This window comes from Phyllopteryx taeniolatus, chromosome 20, assembly GCF_024500385.1.
Source record: "Phyllopteryx taeniolatus isolate TA_2022b chromosome 20, UOR_Ptae_1.2, whole genome shotgun sequence".
Taxonomy (NCBI): domain Eukaryota; kingdom Metazoa; phylum Chordata; class Actinopteri; order Syngnathiformes; family Syngnathidae; genus Phyllopteryx; species Phyllopteryx taeniolatus.
In genome coordinates, this window is record NC_084521.1 from 3,605,951 (window position 1) to 3,626,647 (window position 20,697).

Here is a 20,697-nt window from a genome sequence, read left to right on the forward strand (position 1 = left end):
ATACTCACCTTTTCTCTATATTTAATTACATGCATATTTATTTTCTGACATTTTAAATTAATTAAAGACTCATTTGTGCATTTAACAGCATTTAGTTTTATGGCTCAAACATTTATCTGATTTATTTTAAATCCATTAATAAAAAAAATAATCAATTAAATAAATATAAATCCACTACATTAATTAATTAAATTTAAAAAAATGTCATTAACAGAATGATGTCATTCAATAAAAATAATCAATTTTATAATTAAAAAGTCCATTAAATATATAAATATGACACAAAATAATCAAAAAGCTCACAAAATACACTAATCACTCATTAGATAAATTATTATTAAATTTGCTCAATACAATAATTGAATATTATACTTCATAATTTAATTAATTAATGGACAATTTAATAAATCTTTGTAATTAAAAATATAATTAATTAAATGTAATTACTCCATGTATGTTTTTTAGATTAATTGAAAATAACAAATATTTAAATGCTTCAATTCTTTTAATACAATTGTTATTACATTTTTCCATGGTCTTTTAGGAAAATTAAAAGCATCATCATCATCATAAAACTACCATGAGAGTTCGAAGCATAACAACGCTGCATGACACGTCGACACATTTAAAGGTTCAACGGATTCCCTCACATGGCTTTGTTTTTTGTTTGCCAGAAGAATAGGCGCGCTTCTTCTCACTTTCATGGAAATTCACCAGGAGAGAATCCGTTGATGGAAACGCGATGGAGTGAGGCGTCTGGCGCCCTCCTTCCCCATCGGGGCTGCGAGGGCACGCTGACACTCTCCCCGCACGGCGCCATCGCACAATCGCAGCCTTTAATCTCGCGTCCGTCGCCAACATCCTGTCAGCTTCAAACAACGACTCGCGTCCTGTCCCGAAAGTGGAGGACACCTGCACCATTGTCGTCGACAGTGGTGGCGAGTAACGGATTATGTACATGTAATGATGTTACATGAGTTAATTATAAAATGTACGTAATTGTAATCATCTGTTACATTACTGGGAGAAAATGTGTAATCAAATTACAGTTGCTTTGGGAAATCTTGCCCTGATACTGGAGGGTCGCAGATTTTTTTTCACCAATTTTTTCCCTTTTTTTATTCCGTTTTGCTTTTTGTTTTCCCCTTTTTGAGGGGTAACCAACCCTGAAAATGCTTACTGGTGGTTTATCCCCGCTTATTCAAGAATGTTTGGGGTTCAAAATAAAAACAAAACAAAAAACCATCCAATAACGAGGGTCCACTGTAGTGGACTTTCTCCTTCTAAAGCCGAGTTTGCTAAAGTCAACTGAAATATGTGAATGCCTTTCTTTAATTTTACTCATCCTTTCACCGTTTAGTCCTAAAGTTTTCTTTTTTGTCCAAAATTCAAAGAGAAAGTCCTTGAAAAGCAAAAGAAAAAGTTGAGTGGGGACACTCGTAGAGAAGTAACACTGTGTCTCCTCTTACTTGCTCGCCTCTGTCGTGTGTCAAGAGCCTCATTTGCGTCCTCCACTTCACGTCGCCATGGAGACCACGGCGGGACTGAGACGTACGCCGACTTTGTGACACGCTCCAACTGGACGAGAACTAAAGAGAGAGAGAGAGAGAGAGAAAAAAAAAAAGTAACTATGTGCATTGTTGGGCGTTAACGAGCTTTCAGGTATCGACGTGTTTCCGTGGCAACCGCTCTCCGCCATTGAGGCGAAAGCATTTCTATGCGCGCACAAATATCAACCAACCACGAGAGCAAAAGCTCAAGGCCGTGGAGCGAGGGAAAAAAAAAAAAAAACAACAACAAGTGGATGTGTACACGCTGCCGGAGTTATGCGCGATTAGTTACTCAGCGATACAAAAAAAGCCAAACTGAACCCTGAGCAAAGCAGCTGCGGATCAAGCTATGTGCTTGACTGCGTAGTATGCAAATTACAACTTGATTCAAATAATTATTTTTTTTCTTGTAATGGCACACTACGTCTTTTCGCTTTAAATCATACAACAGAAAATTCTCGATAATTATGACTCATAACATTACAACTTTTTTTTCTCTGAGATGTATGGTTTTCTAAAAATATTACCACTATTCTTGTAATTTTAGAACTCCCCCAACAATACAACTTTAATACTTACAACATTATGAATTTTGTTCTGTAATATTACAGCTTTTTTCCTCTTTCAATGACAAAATTGTTCAAATAATAGTTTGCATTTATTCTCATATTTATGATTCATCACGTATAACTATGATTTGAACTTTTTTCTCGCAATTTTACTTGTTTCCCCTGTCGCAATACAGCTTGAGTTGATCATAATTGTACGACTTTTTTCCGCATATTTACTTTTTCTCTTTAAATTACGAAATGGTTCTTATAATTATGTCTCATATATTGCATTTTTTAAATGTCACACGTTTTCATCATTTAAAAAGTGATATTTGATAACAACGATTACTGACGTTTATATTCACTTTGAGTCTATAGCATATCTTTTCATAAATAAATGGGGCAATTATGCAACAGGCATCTTCATGGAGTCAAGCAGTGTACATAGAAGAATTATAAGTTTGTGTCCTGAATGGAGCACAATGCGCCGACGATGAATAATGGCAGCTTTTATGCAATCAACTCTTGAACGTCGACAGAATAAACTCTTACTTTGCTGCCCGCTGACTGTCATACAGCAGCAGCATCTGCCACCCACGCCTCTGCTAATTGGCCTTGGAATATTCCAGATAGATTTCATAGAAGACCCGAGGAGGACCGTGAAAAGACTTTTTTTTTTTTTTTTTTTGCGCGACCCTAATGAAGCCAGAAAGGTTAAGGATTGGTGCGGCGGCAGCGGCTAATGACGTCCAGCGTGTCCGTCAGGTGGCTTGTAGCGGCGGTCGCGGTTGACACAGGAAAATGCTAACCATCCGTCTCCGGTTAAATGAGCTTTTCTCCACAAGTTACCATTTAGCACCGCATTAGCGGACACTTTTACCCCCCTTTTTTTTTTTTTTTTTTTTTTTTTTTGCTTGGAAGAAGGAAGCAGCAAGAACAAGCTGGAATGGTACTAAGCTAGAATACTCTTACCTATGCGGGAATTAGTCGTAATTTTACTAGAAAAAAGGTTGTAACTTTACAATCGTAACATTAAAAAAGGGCTAAAGTGTGGAGAAAAAGGTCTTTTTTTAAATCATTATTAAATGAAAGTAAGTTACGAGAATAGTTAAATTGTGGGAATAAAAATCATTGTTGCAAGAAAAAAGGTGAGGAAAAAAATGGAAAGATTATGTGAATAAAGTTGTAATACCACAGGAAAACGACGAAATGTTATTCATAAAAGTCAACATTTTACTATTTATAGTGTGTACTGTACATTATATTTTTTATTTCAGATTTTTAGGAAAGTGAAAACAGTAAAGTTACAAGATTTTACTTATATTAGTATGATAAAAACATTTTGGTCACATAACGTTACGTCTTCTCGTAATATTGCCGACTAAAATTACAATAAAGTAGTAACAGTCTTAGAAAATAAATCATACATCTCAGAGGAAAAATAAGTTGTAATATTACGAGTCATAAGTAAGTATTGAGAATGTTCTACTTTATAATTGAAGGAGAAAAGATGTAGTGTACTATTACAAGAAAGAAAAAAGTTCTAATACTAAAACGATGCAGTACCTTGAGTGCCTTGCATGTTTTTGGGATGTGGGATCAAACCGGAGTGCCCGGAGAAAACCCACCCAGCGCGGGGAGAACATGCAAACTCCACACAGGCGGGGCCGGGATTTGAACCCCGGTCCCCAGAACTGTGAGGCAGATGTGCTAAGCAGTCGTCCACTGTGCGGAAATAATTGAAAAAAAAAAGTATGACTTTCAGGAAATGGCTAACGTGTAATTTATGAAGAACATATCACACTGAGACGGAAACTTCAAGGTGATTTGTGTGATTTGATTACGTAAAGTAAAATCTCTCGGTACGGTGATTTCGACCCACGGGTCGGCGGCACCTCGGTAATTAAATGTTTGCTCGTCACGCCGCCGGCGTCGCCGCTGGCATTTTGGATGTGATGAAAGAAATGTCAGCGGTTACTACATCTTTTTATTTTTCTTCTCTGACCACCGAGTAGCGGTCCGCTAACTCTCCCGGGTAAAACGTGCGCAACCAAATTAGCAAGTCGATTTCCATATCAAAGGACCCCGTTCTTCCGGCGGGGGTCTGGAATACCGCCGGATAACATCAAGAGAGTTATATAAGTGTCACCTCTCATTCGTATGTAAAGCGCAATTATTTTTGGGTAGCTCTTGTCATAGCAGGAGTTGTCTTTCGAGAGGAGAAGTTGCATAAAGCAGATTCACGGACTGCAGTCGTCGGCTTGTGAACACAAATTGTTTGCTCGGAACGGGCCCGTTGGAATGAACCTGAGCAATATGAGCCACATGCTGCTTCACCAAGAGTTAGTTGACATTTAATTTTTGTTCAAAACGATTTTCATGTTATGATTATTATGTTAAAATTGTAGTTTGATGTTACAAAATGTTATTTTTGTATTGTAAATTTTTTTTCATTGTTTATTTTTGTATGCATTAATGATTATTTTGTGGTTTATATTAGAACATTTTATGTTTTAATATTTGATTTGTTTTATGTCATCACTATATGTTTGTTTATGAAATATTATTTTTTTGTTGTGTGTTTACTTTTATTTTCTTATTTTAAAACTTTCTTCTGTGATAAAATGTTATTTTTATGTTACGTTGTTTTAAAATTGTATTTATATGTTTTCATTTTAACAAATCTATTTTTATGTTATCATTGTTTACTTTATATTGTACATTTGTTTTATTTCATTTTGATTATTTGTTATACACTTTTATATTTATGCCATAAGTGTTTATTTTTGTTTTGAAAAATGTTTGTTTTATGTAACTTATGTTATAATATTATATCTTATATTACAAATGATTTTTTAAAATGTTGTACAACAGTCTGTTTGTTTTATGTTCACCTTATATTTATTTTAGATTTTACAAAATAATTGCAATGTTACTTTTCATTCACAATTACATTACATTACAAATGTGTATAATTTATTTATTCAATGAGTATCATTTTTATCAATCAAAACTTAGAATGAGCCCACGTTTTTAAGTCTACAGTACGCCATGAGATTTTGTACAATTTGCAGACAATATCTGTAATGTCTACAATATATAAACACTTCATTTTTTAATAGATAATACCTCATTATTGCTGTTTCTTTGATCCATCAAATGCCCTTTTGAATTTAGTGCAAGTGTGCCTAATGAAGTGTCCCGGAGTCCTAAGCGTCATCTCTTCCCTGTGGACAAAGAAGACGACAGACAATCAATATCGACTCGATACTAGCGATAAAGAATGTCGGTCGGCCGGTCTGCCGGGAGAGGAAACAGCACATGAAGTGAGCTGACTGTGTGGTTAATTAAAGCCTTTTTAATACTTAATAAGTGCGGCTTATCGAGCCACTTATTTACTGTATGTCATAAAAGATCGCCGTCACTTTAATTGTTTTGTTGTCGTGTAGACTATGAAAAGATATATATATATATATATATATATTTGTTTTTTTGTCTTTAATTGGGTGAATTTTATTTCATTGAAAAACAAAAAAAAAGCTTCATATTGAATAAAAACATACATTGCCAGATATTCTTGTTAATATTAATTCAAACTTCCCATGACCCCCCAATAAGCAAAATGGAACCGCTCCACAAGACAGAGCGCGTCCAATCGTATAATCCGACTGTTCGTATGTGTGCGCACGCCCCACTCGAGCGAGCGCTCGTCTTGTTCAACATTGAGAGTCTCTCCAAGATAAAAGTCATTTGTTGTGCTTGTTGTTGTTTTTTTAAACGGTCAATCAAAATCCGAACGCCGAGAAAGCCGCTTTTGATGGGCAGTGTGCGTGATTACGCGCTACTTACGCTAATAACGTGCTACCTTGACTCACCTGTTTAATATCAAATATATTTTAGCCATTGAAATGAATTGAAATGCCCCCCGCCCCTGAATAATTATGTTTTTAATATAGAAAATATATCTTTATTGTATACAAATATAATGAAAGAGGAGAATGTAAAGAAATAAATTGGTTTTATCAAGCGTTATTAATGTATGTTCTGTAGTATTCGTGTGTTGAATGTTTGCCTTTAAGGGGCGTGGTCTAGTGAGTGACATCAGTTAGTCTGCGTGTGAGCGTCTGGGCTTGAGTTGTGGGCTACAGCAGCTCCTTGCGGGGGTTCTCCTTTGGCATTTGTGTGTCTGCCGAACCGTGGCTCTCCTTGCCCACATTCAAGGGCATCAAAGTACCTTCATTGGTCCATGTTTGGGCACTCGTAAGTCAAGGCACCATTGGATTTGCATCCAACAACATTGCAGCTCTGCTGTTTCAACATGGTAGTAGTTCCAAAAGAGAATACCTTCTCTTCGCCCTAGATAGCTGGAGAAACTCAGTGTGAGGGTAACGTTATTTAATCAGTTTCTTCTACTCGTCGCCTTGGGTTCTGGCGTCTGCTAGCCGGCCGACGGTTTGCGTGACACGACCGAGGCGGCGCACCCCCGAGTGAGTGTTCGTGCCCATTAGTGTTCCTTTCTCTGAAAATATGAGAAAAGCTTTTATTTTTTCGCCGGGCGAAAGGTGAATTATTTCCCAAAAGCACCCTGTGTACCGTCACCTCTCAGAAAAGCTCTTTATCTCCCCGAGAAATGAAATATTTTTCCAATTGTGCAGCCTCACCGATAATAGTGATAATAATGCTTTTCTACTTAGTTTCTGAAGCGCTCATAGTGAGAAGAACATGTGAATGCCACACTATTTATTCTCTTGTAAAAAGACAAAAACGCCACTTTTTTCCTGTGTTGTCATGCAAACTTGTCAAAAATGTCTAGAGAGAAGTAGAGGTCTGGCTCCACAAAAGGACTCATTAATTGTGACATTTGAGGTGGAACACGGGGAAACAGGAGTGGTTCTACTAAAGGAACGGCGGGAGAAATGAAGGTCCATCTTATTAAAATCCATACGCTGATTATTTGGCGGGGCAATGCGAACCATCCCCCGGCAAGGAGCTGGTGGTAGATGGTGCTCCATAAAACAATTAGCTAAAGGTCATACATCAGAAACGAGCGCATTGGGGAGGACCAGAGGACATAATCACCTGGAATAACAATGCTTGAACGCTAAAGACATAAAAGAAGATGAAATGACCAAAAAAGGGGCAACGTGAAACGGGGGAGATAAGTTAAATTAACGGTACACTGTGCTATTAATTACATATTTCAATCTGTCAAGCTGGAAGAAGTAAGATGTACGAAAACATTTAACACGCGGGAGTGGTGTGCCACAGGGCTTCTAAGTCCCCTACATTATGCATGCTAACAACTGAATCAACTGGATCTAAAATGACACAAACTAAAATGAATGCAGAGGATATGCCCACCAGGAATAACTCCACCCGACCATCCATTGATTTTCTGTACTGTAGGGTCGCAGCTGAGCCAAAGGTACTATCCCAGTTGACTTTGGGCACAAGGCGGGGGTGCACTCTGAACTGGTTGCCAGCCTATCACAGGGCAGATATAGACAAACAACCAGTGACACTCACAGACAATATAGTCTTCAATTAACCTAAGAAACATGTTTTGGGGAATGTTGGAGGAAGCCAGAGTACCTTAAGAAGGCCCACGCAAGCATGGGGAGAATATGCAAAATCCCCTGCCCTACACGATAGTCAGAGCCCGATTCAAACTTCCAACTTCTGAACTGTAAAGGCGGTTGTGCTAACCAAAAGCTCACCGTGCCGCCCCCGGGGTAACGTATCAATTTAAATATAAGATGCTTCGTCCTACTTAATTTTGACGTGCTATACCGGAATAAAACATTAGGAATGATGTGCCACAGAGCTCCTATCCAAGTCCCCTACAGTTTGTATGCTAACAGTGGAATCACACATATAAAAATAAAAGGAACAAAGAGGATATACACAAAAAAATATTAAATTAGTTAGCTAAAAGTGTTTTTCTTAACAGTCTAATACCAGAAGAAAACAACATCTGGGAGTTGTGGGCACCAGGCCTCCTGTCCAACTAACCAACAGTGACAAACCTTACATTCCTTTTGAATGAGACAAAAGAGGTAAACTTTAAAAATGTGATTTTTTTGACCACTGTTGAATTTTGATGATACATTCAGATTTGCACATTGTGTTTCAATATCAGCGTCTCATGGGTTTTTTTTGTGTAAGGTTATCCACATTATCCATCTTTAAAGGTGTGTTGTTTATGAAAGGAAGTGAATCACTTCACATGCCACACAGACTTTGTTGACTTTACAATTGCTTTTGTATCCCGATCCAGTAAGTCACATTTTTTTCCTCACAGAGGAGACACGAAAAACATGTTGCCGTCCACGTCGGCACCATCTGTTTGTGTCCCTGCCGGATTACTTGTTGAAAAACAGGGAAGTCACCAAATCTGTATTGTTTTTCTTGACTGCTTGCAATCATTTGAGGTTTTGCTGTTTTGACAGTTTTGTCCTGCTGATGCGCGTTTAATTAAAACCCACACATGATGTTTTGATGTGTTTTGAGTCACTGCCTCGAGTGAGCACAAAGAAAACATGCCGGATCAACACTGTGATGTGGCTAATGCTAATTAATGTCACATTTCCACTGTGGATTAGTCGAGTCCGGAATCTGCGGTGGCGCTAATGAGGAATGTCTCGGGGCTGCAAGTGGCAAGGGGAAGAGGAAGTACAGGTGGCGGTCTCCTCTAATGACGTCCCCAGCGGATGACTACATTACCCAACAACCACAGGGCCGGTGACAGGTGGACGGCTTGACAGCAAATGGATCATTAATGGGATTAATGACGACCTTAACGAATCACCTTCTTTGTTTGGCCTCTTAATTACAGACTCGCTCTTCCTTGATGATGTCTGACTTTGTTGCATCGACTTGTAGGTGGAGCGTAGGGAAGATTCGAGCAGTCTGGTTCACGTGATTTGCGCATGGGTTGTAACGTCACAGCGGCTGGAGGAGCAAAGCTTGCGATGCTGTTGGTTAGTGTGTGTAGAGGATTGTAAGTTTGTTTGGCTGTGTGCTTTAATGACAAGTGAGTACTGACACACAACAGTGTCTGAAAGTAGTTAAGTAGTAAAATGCCTCCTAAACATTTCTGCCTGCCCCCTCAAGCATGCATGCCTAGAACCGGCCCTGGGTCTACGCCACCTCTCGCCCACGGTCAGCTGGTATAGGCTCCAGCTCACCCGTGAGCCTAATAAGGATAAGCTCTTTAGAAAAGGGTTAGAACTGGACAGTCAAAATAACCGTGGGTCATGAGCTATATGCTGCTTCACTATGTCTAAAATGTTATTATCCAACTGTTCCGGTACATTTCCAAATGAAGATTGGAGGCTGCCTTGGCTAATTGCTGATGGCATTTTTGGACCATGAGCTCTCTATCACATCAATACGGCTAACCTCCACTTTGAGTAAACACTTGTAGCCATTTTGAAAGGCTCCGGTGAGCAAGATTAACGTGAAGAGGGAGTCAGCTCCCATCTGTTCCCGGACCACCGGTGACCGTGAGCGAGCCAGACACTCTCCACCGTCAATACGAGACCTAGCGGGTCCCGTCCCGATGGATTGGCTTTTGGGACTTCTGAGTGTTTTGTAAATTAGACCATCCATCCATGAATTTGACATTGTGCTTAACTTTTTGTATGATTACCAATTAGCGTTGATGTTTATGTGACAACGTTTTTGCAACATGTCCTATCTCAAATGCTAAGAACTTGGAAGTGATGGAAAAATATCGTTTATTAAGCTTAGCCAGTGGGCTGTGTTTGTGGAGTGTTGAGTGGTAGGACTTACTGTTGTTTCGAAGGAGTTTGGAACATTCCCAAACTATCAACAGCTGGAAAATGTGACATTTGTGGGGTCATTTGGAAAAAGTTCTTATTAAATTAGAAAAAAAGAACACATTATGGCTCAAATGCGAATCAAATATACCATTTTAAGCTTAAGAGAGTCATCCATCTTGGTGGTAAAACTTGCTGTCGTTTAGATGCTGTTTTGGAAAATATCCAAGCATAAATGCTTACCACTTCGAAGTGCTGAAAATTTGTAGGGTATTCTGATAGGAGCCTTGGGGCACACCATTCCCAAGTTTCAATGTTTTCTTCACTCTTTGTTACTTTCTGGTATTAGCATGTCAAAAAATGGCTCTAGAATCCGTAAGGTAGATTGAGGCTATCGCATATTGCAGTTTCCTAGCGAAAGTGTGCTCCATTTGTTCACCCAAAACTCAAAGCTGTTCATGGAGACAATATCAAACCCAGAAATTAGTCATTTGTGCACGTGATGCCTATTTTTTGGCCACACATTAGCATTTTAGCATCTATATCGTGGCTACAAAAAAAAAAAAAAAAGCTCTCTCATGTCATGTCTGGCGCTCTGTACTTAACTATATTCCCACCAATGTGTAGCTCTATTCGCAGCTCCATGTGGATTTTGAGTTGATGATGAGGCTGTTGGCCAGAAAATTGCAGTCATTCAAAGGCGTCCCCATCCATCACATTCCCGGTGGTGTTCCTGCCACCTGCCTAATGTTCCACCTCTGCCGTACGGCCGCTACGACCTTTAGTTCTCACTGGCGCTGTGAACAGAGTTACACAAAATGTCTTCCCGCCCAATAAATGGCTGTCTGTGAGGAAGTGAACTTGGCCAATGTCATTTGTTCAAAGTTCCAAATAAATATACCAGATCTAATAGAAGTAGAGGCAAAATGTATCATAATAATTAAATTGCAATAAAATCAATGTATTACCTATTAAGTTTTTATTTCTTGGGGTTTTAAAGTAGAGTTTCAAGCATGGGTTAGGGTTTCAAAATAGGGTTTCCAAATGATTTTTTGATCTGAAAATTAAGGGTTTCACACAAGGGAATTTCAAATTAGGGTTTTAAGCCTGGAATGGTGATTCAAATAAGGGTTCCCAGCCTTGGTTAGGGTTTCAATGCAGGGTTTATTCCACTCATTTCAAGCCACGTCTGCCTAACTCCTCTCATGTGACCTTCCTTGCGACAGTCTCGCGTTTTAACCCTGAGGGAGGTACCATCGCGTCAAATTCTGTCACCGTGGATCAGCACGCGGCACCGCCCACTCCCTCGTTCGCCACTTTCATTACAATTTCAAATATTTGACTTCGTACTGGGCGGCAAAATACCCTGCAGCATTCCGTGAACTATACCAAGATCCCCTGCACACTTCCGCTGGTCCGAAATGAGCGCTTGGGGGAAGAGCGACGTGGAATACTAACATGAAAATAACATTATTAAGTCAGAGGGTGTGTTGACTTATGTTATAACTTAAGGATCGGACAAGACGTGTGTTATTGTATAACGGAAACATGGCGGGGAAAGTCATTCCTGTTTTGCATACAAATGACAAAAACATCTCCATATCGCCAATAAAATGGTATAATGTGCATGCCGGGCCACTGGTTGGCGATTATACTTTTTCAAGAAACATGAAGCACATGTAATCACTATGTAAAAAAAAATACTAATAATTAGTAATTGTAATTTTTTTCAAGTGCAGTATTTTCAAAGTAGGGTTTCAAACAAGGGGCAGGATTAAAGTTTGAAGATTGGGTTTCAAAATAGGGCTTGAAGCCATGGTTAAGATTTCAATTCAGGGTTCTAAACTTGGGTTAGTTTCAAAGTTGGGTTTCAAAACAGGATTAGAATCTCTAAGTATTGTATCAAGTGGGCCATTGTTGTTCAGATTGAGAGAGTGTTGCAGATACCAAGGTGCTCGGAGAGAGAGACACACAGAGAGAGCGACAGGCCCGTGACAGGCTGGGGCCACACTTGGGGGATGGGGGGAGGGGGGGGGGGGCTTGCAGTGGGGGGAAGTGAGTCACTGATATGAGCAGTGATGACACGTCGTCACTTCACCAAACGCTCTCGTGGGACCTCTGTAGGATAGAATATACGATACTGGAAGTGTGGCTGTAGAAGTGCACGGGAGGGAAACGTTATTCTTCACTGAACGGTACTACTTATTCGACATAAAGTCGTAACATTACAAGATTAAAATCAAAATGGAATAAAGAAAAAAAAAAAGTCATGAAGGATCAAAGTCATATTCTTCGTTCAACGTCCCACTTTTTTCTCGAAGAAATACGATTACATTTTTTGTAAATTACAACTTTTTGGGGTAAAAAAAAGTCTGATTTAATTTTGTAAAGTGATGTAATATGTAATATGATGTAATTTTCATAAGACTACAACTTTTACCTTAAAACAATATATATACATTTTATAAAATGACAACTTTTCTTGGATAAACAACTTATCTTGTAAAATAACGTCTTTTTCGTTTGAGTTAATTTTTGCAATTAATAAAAAAAATGTGATATTAGATTTGCAATTTTCATCCATCCATTCATCCATTTTCCGAGCCGCTTCTCCTCACTAAGGTCGCGGGAGTGCCGGTACCTATCCCGGCTATCGTCGGGCAGGAGGCGAGGTGCACCCTGAACTGGTTGCCAGCCAATCGCAGGGCACATACAAACAAACAACCATCCACGCTCACATTCACACCTACGGGCAATTTAGATTCTTCAATCAACCTACCACGCATGTTTTGGGGATGTGGGAGGAAACCGGAGTGCCCGGAGAAAACCCACGCAGGCACGGGGACAACATGCAAACTCCACACACGGGGAGCCGGGAATTGAACCCCTGTCATCAGAACTGTGAGGCAGACACTCTAACCAGTTGCACCAGAGATTATTGATTAATTTTCTCGAAAAATTATAACCATTCCAAAAAATAACATAACAACTTAATTGTCATAAGATTATGACTATTTGTTTTTAAAAAATATATATATTTTTTCGTTTAAAAAAAATCTGATTTTACTCTAGTAAGATTATTGATTTTTTTTTTCCAGAAAATGTACAACCTTTTCAAAAAAGGCTATTTATTCTTGTAGAAATGCAACTGTTTTGTAAAAAAAAAAAAGCAACTTGACTCATGTAGGATTTAAAAAATCTTACACAGTAAATAAATAACATTTTATTGTCACAAGATTGTTTTTTTTTCTCCAAGAAAATGTTGACTTTATCTGGAGAAAGGTGACTATTGTTATAAAATTGCCTTTTTTTCCCTTTAAAAAAAAAGACAATTCTCGTACGTTCAATATTTTTTTTCACAAAAAATATTACAATGAAACTAAATTTAAAAAGTTCCTGCAGTCGTAAATAAGTGCGCCAATGAGCGTGAAAAAAAAAATCCCGCGTATTCCTTTCAAATCCGTCTTTGGACCAACCCGTCCAAACCACAATGGATGCTGCAGTCTCATATGTAGCGCAGGATTTCCTCAAGGACTCGTTGCTCACATTTCCCTTCATGATCACGGGCTGAGGTGAGGCTGCAGTGAAAGGTGAAGATAAAATTAGTTCTCTTCACGGCTTAATTAAAGCCCCTTCTCAACCACTTTGGCATTTCTCCTGTCTGGACCATCCGCTCTCTGGACTTGTTCGGTCCAGTCACGGGTTGAGGTGAAGCGACGCCGTACGGTCACCGACGTCATGGACGATCTTTGAACCGGCTTTGCCTTAATGACGCTGCTAATAAAAGCACGAGAGGTGGATTTCGGAAATATCATATCAATATTATGTGCGATTCAAGCCTCTAGCATTTGTACTGTCGCTGCATTTGCACTTTTGCACACATTCACACCTGCAAATAAGCATTTGTATCTTTATCGTCTTATTTTCTGATTCCATTTATAAGTCTTGATCTATCTCGTATCCATTTTCGTGCCAAGTCATGCCTAAATGTGTGTTGGAATGACAATTAAACTCCTTGAATCCTTGAATGTTTTTGTATTCATCAGATGTCGAAACGAAACAAGAGCCTTGCGCCTCAAGTAATTCGATGATTATCTAACAGGAAATGCGATTAGCATGAATCACCAAATGTGGCATTCTATGAGTAAACACGCCACAGTGGGTTTTGCCATAGAAAATTGAAAAAATTCAAAATGACAAAAGGCGACTGATGTAATCTCCGCACATTCGTGGTTCGCTATTCACGTTTTTACCTATTTGCGTTTTTTTCGATGCATTTTTTTTAAACTAGTGGTGTAAAATCAGATTTTCTTCCTAAAGATATGATTCTGTACTCATTATTGACTTTTTTTCTCAAAACATACTAACTTCCATCTTTAAAAAAAATACCTTATTCTTGCAAAAAAACCAAACAAGTTACCACTGTAGTCTCTATCAAACTGCAATGTCTTGTGAAGGCTAAAAGATGCCAAGTTTCAGGGGCAAAGTAAGCCTACTTTCTATTAAACACTGTTCTGCCTTTGCACTGTGAAGAACACACGTCTGTGAAAATGAATACCTACTGTAGAAATATTTTAAGACAGTGAATATTGCAAAATGTCAGTCAACAGTCAGTTCAAAAGAGGTTCAAATGTAAAAGAAAATTCCAAATTGACTTGTAATTATCTGTACCGAAACAATTAGAAAATCAGAAACATTTGGTACAGTGGTTATTTATAGTTTATTAGGTCACGAACTTACTGGTCTGGCCCACTTGAGATCAAATTGGGGTGAATGCGGCCCCTGAACTAAAATGAGTTTAACACTCGTGGCTAAACACACCACGCAGAAAATCTACACGGAGTAGAAAGCCTCCACAACGACTGGATGAATGACAGACAACATGTAAGCATACATGCCAGCTATGTTATGAGTTTCACTGGCTCGTGTGTGTGTGTGTGGTTGTTGTCCACCAAGGTTTGTTTTCGTGCCTTTGAGCCGTCTGTCAAAATTCAATTAATCTGTCGGATGTTATTGGCCTGTCAAGCGCGCCGCATTTTAATAAAGTTGAAGGACTTTGATAAGCCTCGGCTTTAATTGACAGCGAGCCGGCGATAAACCCGCCCTGATTTATTTCCTGCTTTTTCTGTTTTTGTCATCGAGGGTTCTCGTCGCGTTCCCGCCGGGCCCCGCCGGAAAAGAAAACAAAAAAAATAATGCAAAAAATTTTTAGCTCGCTTACTTGAACTTGTCACCGGGGGTCTGGAAAAGGACATGAACATTCCGACGTTGCTGTCGAGATGACACGTCTCTTTTCCGTCAAAGTGGCACATGTGGCGCCCCCTGGAGTCAAAGGTCACATAATATATGTTTTGTACGGGGCTAAACAAAGGGAGAATTATATATTGTACACTTTTCAACCTGACAGGAAGTGAGAGAGTTCACTTTGAAGGCTGACTGAGTAATAATTGTGTAATGTCCTCTTGCGGCCAACTTCATAAATAATCCCGATGACGTCATCACGTGGATTTGGGGCTTGGCGGTTAAGTAGAAGACAAACGAGAAGCAGCCATGGAAATGATGATGAAATTTACAAAATACGACAAAATGTTTGCTCCGTTTGGCTCTTGTCAGATTTTCATTCAATTCAAACTTTTGTGGATGAAAATCTGACTTCATTACCGAGATAATGACGTTAGCCGAAGCAAATACATGTCGGCTTTGAGAATTTACTAGGATATACACTTAATATACTGCATAGTTTTTTTCCCCTTAATATATACCGTACATTGAACTGTTAAATTCTTATTTGAATCACTCTGGACTCTGCTCACCCCATGCACAATTTGCACAAGCCATTCAGCAAAGGAAAATAATGGTTTGAATGAAAAATAATCACGTCTTGGAATATGTACGCAAATAATTGTCTTTGGTTGCAATTTCCTGTGAGGGCCCTGCAAAGTGTTTACAATGGGATGATGATTTTCATGTGTAATTGGGGATGTTTACCAATGTTTATTTTCCTCATTACAAAAAAAACGCACTATAATATAAAAGAAATGATTATGTCATAAAACTTGCTTCCACGTGCTGTACTGATGTTTCAGCCCAATGCTGGAAGTCATAAACGTTTATGTTTAAATGGTGTTTGTTGAAAATGTCCACGTGTTCGTTTACGACCGATTTTTTTCATTAAGTTGTATCGATAGCTCTGACGCTTTATGACTTCGTAGCCACATGTTTCTATGAATATTTCATGTTTGTCAGAGTCACTTGTTTGCTAATCAAACTGCTTCTTTCATCAGTGACAATTTGATGCCCCTCTTCGCGTTCTCCCGTTTCGGCGCCATACTGCCTGTTAGTGAAAGCATTAGAAATTGAACATTCTGTGGTTAAGTGCAGCACTTCAACTATTAACTTTGATTACATCGGGAACATGTTGCTTCACATCTGAAGGGACAATAGAAAAAAAAATTGTATCAGCGCGTCAGCGGAAAAGACTTTTAAGTCGTTGAATCAAACTTTACCTTGGGGGGGCCCATTAAGATCTAACAACTCCAGTGTGTTTTTTTACATTGCGCAGTGAGGTCTTGACTTAGAAGTGTAATTCGTTCCGTGACCCAAAACACTCGAATCATCTTTCCCCATTGAAATGAATGGAAAAACACCATTAATCCGTTCTAGCCCTCCTAGCCCTGTTTTATTAAGGAAAATAGCACTCTACAGTTTTGTACTTTATAAAAACATACAGTCGCTACAAAAAAATAATAATAATGTAAAACGTTAAACAGCTTGTGCATCATGATTTCATGCATTAATAATTCATTGTGTATAGTGTTTAACAAATTCATTCGATCACCGGCCACAAAGAGACCATTCAGCAGAGATTTGTTTTCCTTTTTCTTAAGGTTTTTGTGTCGTCTCCTAGTTTTGTGTAGTGTTCTGTAGTATTTTAGTTCATTGAGATGCACCTGCAGAAGCTTTTATATAGAAGGCGGGTAACAAAGAAGTTACAAGTTAAAAAATAAAGAACACGCTACATTTTTAATCGTGTCGCAGGCATATAGAACAGTTAGGACTTGACCGAGGAAACCTTCCCTTCAAGGAGGATCGTGGCGACAAGGCTGTAACGCACCAAGCAGATGGCGTCGACGTTCTCCTCGCAGGTATGTTTACCTCCTTCAAGTGCACGACAAGGTGAGCAGTTCAGGGGTGGGACCTCTGTGCCGTAGCATCTGTTCGGATTTACCCAAGTCCAAGACCTGTGCTGCAGTGCAATGCACTGCAACATAACATAACGTGCCGGCAACATACCGCAACGTACCGCGATGTCATGTATCACAAAATACTGCAACGCACCACAAGGCAAGGTATCACGACATAACGGACCGTGACACAAAAGAACGCAATGCAACGGACCGCAATGCAACGGACCGCAACAGACCGTGCCATAACCGCACTGCATTTCATCAGAGGCAGCAAGTGGAAGGACTTAAACCCTACAGAGTATGCATTTTACTTCCTAAAGAAGAGACAGAAGGAACTATAACTTCCCTGCCTTCTGAAAAAAACAAACAGGCTGTGGAGAAAGCCTGGAAAAGCATCACCAAAGAAGAATGCAAAAGTTTGTAAAGGAGATTATCGGCAAGATGAGCCATCAGTCTTCCAGCTACCAAAATATTAGAAACACCAATCAGTAAGTGTCAATCCAAAGCATCCATCCCACGGCCATGTTTGTTGAATAATCCCGAGTAAACATAACCGCGCTGACCTTTGCGAGTTGGCGGGAGGGAGGCGGCCCGACGGCGCCAGATCAGAGCAGCGGGGTGCGGTGTCCCCGCCATCGATGTCACGTACGTCAAACAGCCGGGTGTCCACCCCCGCACCCCCGAAGCGGGATGTGGGGAGGCCTCGTCTCATGCTATTGCAATATGCAGAAGTAATAAAATAAGTAATGAGATTTCTCATGTGTAGAGAAAGCCATAAAAGACGCCTTTACATCGTAACTGTACCTGATGAAAATGGACCATTCAGAAAACTCAGCAGAGAAGCCTTGTCATGAATATAATTCATAAAGTCTAAAAAGTTCTATTTCCTGCCTGCTGCCATCCACCTGTCAGTCTGTATGCAAAATTTCCTCATGTCATGTCTCTCATTTGGGATTCATGGTTCTTGTCTCGATGCTTAAACCGACTTATTTTTAACCTTCTCATGGACTCGCTGACACTACGCCGATGACTGACAGGCCGACACTCTTCGACATGAGTGACAATGAGCTGGATGAATACGGATGGAGCCATCCGTCTGTGTGTCCGACTTCTAAAGTTACGCTCGGCTGGCTGTGCATGCTGATAAGGTCCGGTGAAAGTAGAGTTAACAAGTAGACGGACAGGATCAGCATACCGCAACATAACTTAACGGAATATAACACAATGTAAAGTACCGTAACGTACCGTACCGCAACTTAACGTACTGCCACATAACGTAACACTACATTGCACAACACAACCACCTGTACCTTACCATATCATACTGCACCATAACAAAGTCTACTTCAACTTAACGTACCACAACGTAACATGCTGCAACTTAACGTACAATAGTGTAACGTAACACACTGTATCATACCTTACCATAACGTACTTTAAGCACAGCGTATGCACCATACTGCACCATCTTAAACAGTTACCTTCTGGTTGAGTATTCATCACGCCAAAATGCATCTTTTCAGTAATTTTTATCAATGCAAACTAACAGGGCACTCATCATTCCATCTTCTGGTCGTCACGTTTATCTGACAACACAGATACGTGTTGTCCCTTTTCCAAACCTTTCATCAAAGTGCTTGCCGCTGTGTTGAATCAGATTAAATGAGGACGCTCGCTTAAAAAAAAAAAACACATTTCAAAAAAGTGTTTGCTTTGATTGCGAACTGAATGAATCCATGGAGGGTGAGTGTTTGTGTGTAAGCTTCTTTGAAGCCCTGAATGCCGCCCCGCGCAAAAAAGAGCACGTCAAATGGTCTGACGACGTCACGGAGCTAAGAATTGATCATTTTAAGGTTTCATAACACTTCGGTCTCCCTTAAGGAGGAAGAAAAAAGGGAATAAAAATGAACCCCTATTTATTCCAGATAGGTGAAAAACTGGGCTATAGAGAGACCATATAAAAACTTTTTGAAAATTGTTTTATCCCTCCCTCACACTTTAAACTTATTTACACACTGTAAAGAAATGGGAGACTATCGTATAACATCACTTTGAGGAAATGAAAAGAAGGCACACTCGCACAGTTCTGCAAATAAGATGTAAAGCATGCTTGCGTCAAGCTGTTCCTTTGTTCATTAACTGTAAAATTGACACATAAAAGCGGAGCAGCAACACATACAAACAGAGTATCCAAAAATATCCACAGGCATATGCAGTATTCTCCATTACACCTCACTATTACCCGGCATGTTACGGCACATTCTGGTACTATACTAGACTACTATATATTTACTATATTATAAATTCAGACTTCCCTGTATGCTGTAAAAACCTATTAAAAAAGATCGGTTCAAAATCTGCAATATAGCGGAAGTTCACTGTACAGTCAAATTTTACAGCTTACTATGATGCAGGCTGACCGAAGTCTTTCGAGAAGTTGGATGTATTTTCCTCTCTTTTCCTAATTGCTAATTGTGGTTGTTGTGTGTATTTCACCTCCGGACAATTACATATTTAATGAGACAGTTGATTGAACATTGGGTCAATTAGCAGCCCCGGGATGTGGGCTGAACTGTTGCTCTTAGTGCTTCCCATTCACATACTGCGGTGCCATTGCCATTAAATGGACTAACTCTTTGTGTCAATGATGTGTCATCATGAAATGTCTGCAGGAAAATCAAACATCACCTAAAAGGCGAGCTGCAGGGAAGCGGGTGGAGGCTTGTGGGCGGGGGGCAGTGGTGCTTCATCTTCCTCTGGCGCCGTGAAGTTGACCACGGTGACATCATCCTGAAATGTAAAAAGGCTTTTTAAGGTGCGAAAAAAGGAGGCAGGAGCCATAGAAAGAAAAAAAGAAATGTCAGTTCCCTCAGAAATGGCGTGTGAATGCTAACAGATGATGTCACTGCAACCAAAATGGGAAAGAAAAGCAATGAATGGAGGGATATACTGGCTGGCGACCAGTTCAGGGTGTACCCCACCTCCCGCCCGAAGACAGCTGGGATAGGCTCCAGCAGCCCGCGACCCTAGTGAGGATAAGCGGTAAAGAAAATGGATGGATGGATGGATGGATATGCTGGGTTCAAATATGCCCTCTAGTGGCTGTGAGAAGCATAAGGGATGACAGAGCAATCTGATTGGGCATTTAGGGGGAAAATAAATAATCTAAAGAGAGTGTAAACAGAGCATATCATGGTGGAAGTCGAGCCACGTAACCCAAAAAATCGTATCGCTCCTTAATTTTGACTGAATCGTTTTGCATCATAATAGGAGTGAACCCTATCACTGATTCGTCGCATTGTAATTGGAGTGAATCATCCTCTTGTTCTTCCAAGTTGAGTCAATCGTAGTGCATCATATAGCATCGCAATACAATGAGAGTGAATGATATCCTACTGCTTTCGAATTTGAGTGAATCGTATCTCATCGTATTTGGAGTGAATCTTCTTGTATCGTTTCCTAATTTGAAACGCATCGTACGGCTTCTTGATTTGAGCGAATCATATCGCATCGCCATAATTGGAGTGAATCAGATCATATTCCATCCGATTTCGATTGACTCGTATTGCATCGTAATTTGAGCGAATCGTCTTATTGCATTTCAATTTGAGCAAATTGAGTGAATCGT

General features: G+C 39.7%; 1 protein-coding gene across 9 annotated transcripts in view; it reads right to left on the bottom strand.

Annotated features, from left to right (window-relative positions):
* The window catches only part of mettl4 (methyltransferase 4, N6-adenosine), a 28,666-nt gene that overhangs the window by 1,209 nt on the left and 6,760 nt on the right, over positions 1-20,697 (bottom strand). For 2 of the 9 annotated variants that reach the window (XM_061758713.1, XM_061758717.1), the window contains 2 exons: positions 19,758-19,859; positions 7,420-7,585 (listed from right to left, as the gene is read on the bottom strand). In XM_061758713.1, coding sequence (XP_061614697.1) covers positions 7,435-7,585; positions 19,758-19,859 — 253 coding nt within the window. In that variant the 3' untranslated portion in view covers positions 7,420-7,434. Of the gene's footprint in view, positions 1-449; positions 1,590-5,230; positions 5,329-7,419; positions 7,586-13,267; positions 13,461-14,324; positions 15,205-18,581; positions 19,860-20,697 lie in introns of those variants that run through there. The other 7 variants (XM_061758716.1, XM_061758718.1, XM_061758714.1 and 4 more) reach the window with 7 other exon arrangements.